Raw genomic sequence first — 2386 nt, forward strand, 5'->3', positions numbered from 1 at the left:
ATAAGTAAGAAACAATAGTAGGTTTAAGAGATTTTTGGGTTTTTTTGAAGGCACTGTCGAAGTACAAGGCTCTACAAAACAGAAACTTATTTTCTGCACTGGGGTGGCAGTGAATTAAACAGGAGGAACCCAACCGAAAAACTTTTTTTGGTCAACCCCGGCTGCCGCCTTGAGGCCCACTCGTCTCGCCGCCCCAGTGGAACGGGCTGAAGCTGCTGTCGGGAAATGGAAGAGGAGAGCTGAGTCCCAGCAGGTTAAACACGGCCACCACGGCCACCTCCGGCGGGTTCACGCGGATGTCCACGATGGCCTCACAGAGGTCCCTGCTCCTGCCCCCTCTGCGGGAAGCCAGGCAGGGCCTCATTCCCGACAGCCCGCGCGTTCCCGACAGCCCGTGTGTTCCCCACAGCCCGCGCGTTCCCGACAGCCCGCGCGTTCCCGACAGCCCATGTGTTCCCCACAGCCCGTGTGTTCCCGACAGCCCGTGTGTTCCCCACAGCCCGTGTGTTCCCCACAGCCCGTGTGTTCCCGACAGCCCGTGTGTTCCCCACAGCCCGTGTGTTCCCGACAGCCCGCGCAACGCCGGGCTCACCCTCTGGACTTCTCTGGAGGGCGTGGCTCTGGCTGACGTGCCTCACACCTCACCACAGCCACAGACAGTGGCCACAGCCCGCGCCTCACACAAGTCCAAAGTGTCCCCCGTCCCACCCCGGCTGCAGGTCCTGCCCGACTTGCCTCTCAGGCCAAAGAGGCTGAAGCAGCCGCCGGGAAGCCCAAGCAGAGGTGGTCAAGCATGCCGTGCCCCAGCAAGGAATACGTGGCCACTCCCAGCGGGGACAGGCAGATGGCCCTGGGGGCCCTTGGCACAGGAGGCCCGGTACTTGGCGCAGTGGCCCTCAGAGACGTCCCTGCTCCTGCCCCCTCCGCGGGAAGACCAGGCCGCGCTGCCGCCTTCTCGACAGCCAGCGCCGGGCTCACCTTCTGGACTTCTCTGGAGGGCGTGGCTTTGGCTGACGCGCCTCACACCTCACCTCATCGCAGCCACAGAGAGCGGCCATAGCCGGCGCCTCACACACGTCCAGAGCGTCCTCCGTCCCACCCCGGCTGCAGGTCCTGCCCGACTTGCCTCTCAGGCCAAAGAGGCTGAAGCGGCCGCCGGGAAGCCCAAGCAGAGGTGGTCGAGCACACCGTGCCCGAGCAGGGGATACGTGGCCATTCCCAGTGGGGACAGGTGGATGCCTCCGGAGGCCCTTGGCACGGGAGGCCTGGTACTTGGGGCAGCGGCCCTCACAGGCTTCCCAGTGGCTGCCCCCTCTGCGGGAAGACCAGGTACGCCGTGTTCCCGCCGTTTTCCCGCCAGCCTGCGCAGCACAGGGCTCACTTTGGACTTCTCCGGAGGGCGTGGCTCTAGCTGACGGGCCTCACACCTCATCACAGCCACAGACGGCGGCCATAGCCCGCGCCTCACACAAGTCCAGAGAGTCGCCCGCCCCAGCCCGGCTGCAGGTCCTGCCCAACTTGCCTGTCAGGCCAGAAAGGCTGAAGCAACCGCCTGTAAGCCCAAGAGGAGGTGGTCCAGCACACCGCGCCCCAGCAGGGGATCCGTGGCCACTCCCAGCGGGGACAGGCAGGTGGCCCTGGGGGCCCTTGGCACGGGAGGCCCGGTCCATGGGACAGTGGCCCTCACAGGCTTCCCAGCGCCTGCCGCTGCTGCCACCCTCAGCCAAGCGCTGCAGGGGCTACTCCGGCGCCCTCACGCCCATTGCCCCTTCTGGGGACCCGCCAGCCGCCCTGAGGGCCCGACCGCCCGACAGCCCAATAGACAGCTCGCCCCGGCTGCTCCGCCAGTGGATCCGACTTCCATGTGAGTCAACAGTTGCCTATTTCTTCTTTAACTCCTATCTGGGAGATTTAGATGTGTTGCTTCATTTCACATGTGAGGCGATTTTGCACACTTTATTTTTAGCATAATTCTAGTTTTTCTAGAAAATATAGAATAAAATTTCGATCATTTAAAAAAATATAAAAACTTTTTATAAATGGTTTCTCTCTGCAAACTTGGGCATGATGGAAATAAAAACCTAACTGTAGGTCCGATAATACTATGAGTTACAAAGGCATACCAATTTATAAAAGACAAGCTGTTATTTTAAGACAGTCTCATACTTAGGTTATAATTGTCTAGACGGACCAGACTACACAAAATCACGGCATGAATTAAAAATACAGAAATTTTCATGAGGGGTTAACACGTGGTTGACTATATGGATATTACTAAGCCATATTTTGTCCGTGACTTAGGATAATTACCGTATCACCTGGGGTTGGGGTTCTATGCTTTTCTCTGAGTTAACAAACTAATGTGTGGATCTGTGAACTAAAGTAC

The 2386-nt window shown here is 58.9% G+C and overlaps 1 protein-coding gene across 1 annotated transcript in view; it reads right to left on the reverse strand.

Moving 5' to 3' along the window:
• GOT2 (glutamic-oxaloacetic transaminase 2, mitochondrial) overlaps positions 1–2386 on the reverse strand; it is a 33763-nt gene that overhangs the window by 9963 nt on the left and 21414 nt on the right. The window contains exon 3 of the mRNA XM_012647842.1: positions 1032–1361. Within this exon, the coding sequence (XP_012503296.1) occupies positions 1032–1361 (330 nt within the window). The remainder of the gene's footprint in view (positions 1–1031; positions 1362–2386) is intronic.

Source organism: Propithecus coquereli, unplaced genomic scaffold, assembly GCF_000956105.1.
Source record: "Propithecus coquereli isolate 6110/MARCELLA unplaced genomic scaffold, Pcoq_1.0 Scaffold272, whole genome shotgun sequence".
Taxonomy (NCBI): Eukaryota; Metazoa; Chordata; class Mammalia; order Primates; family Indriidae; genus Propithecus; species Propithecus coquereli.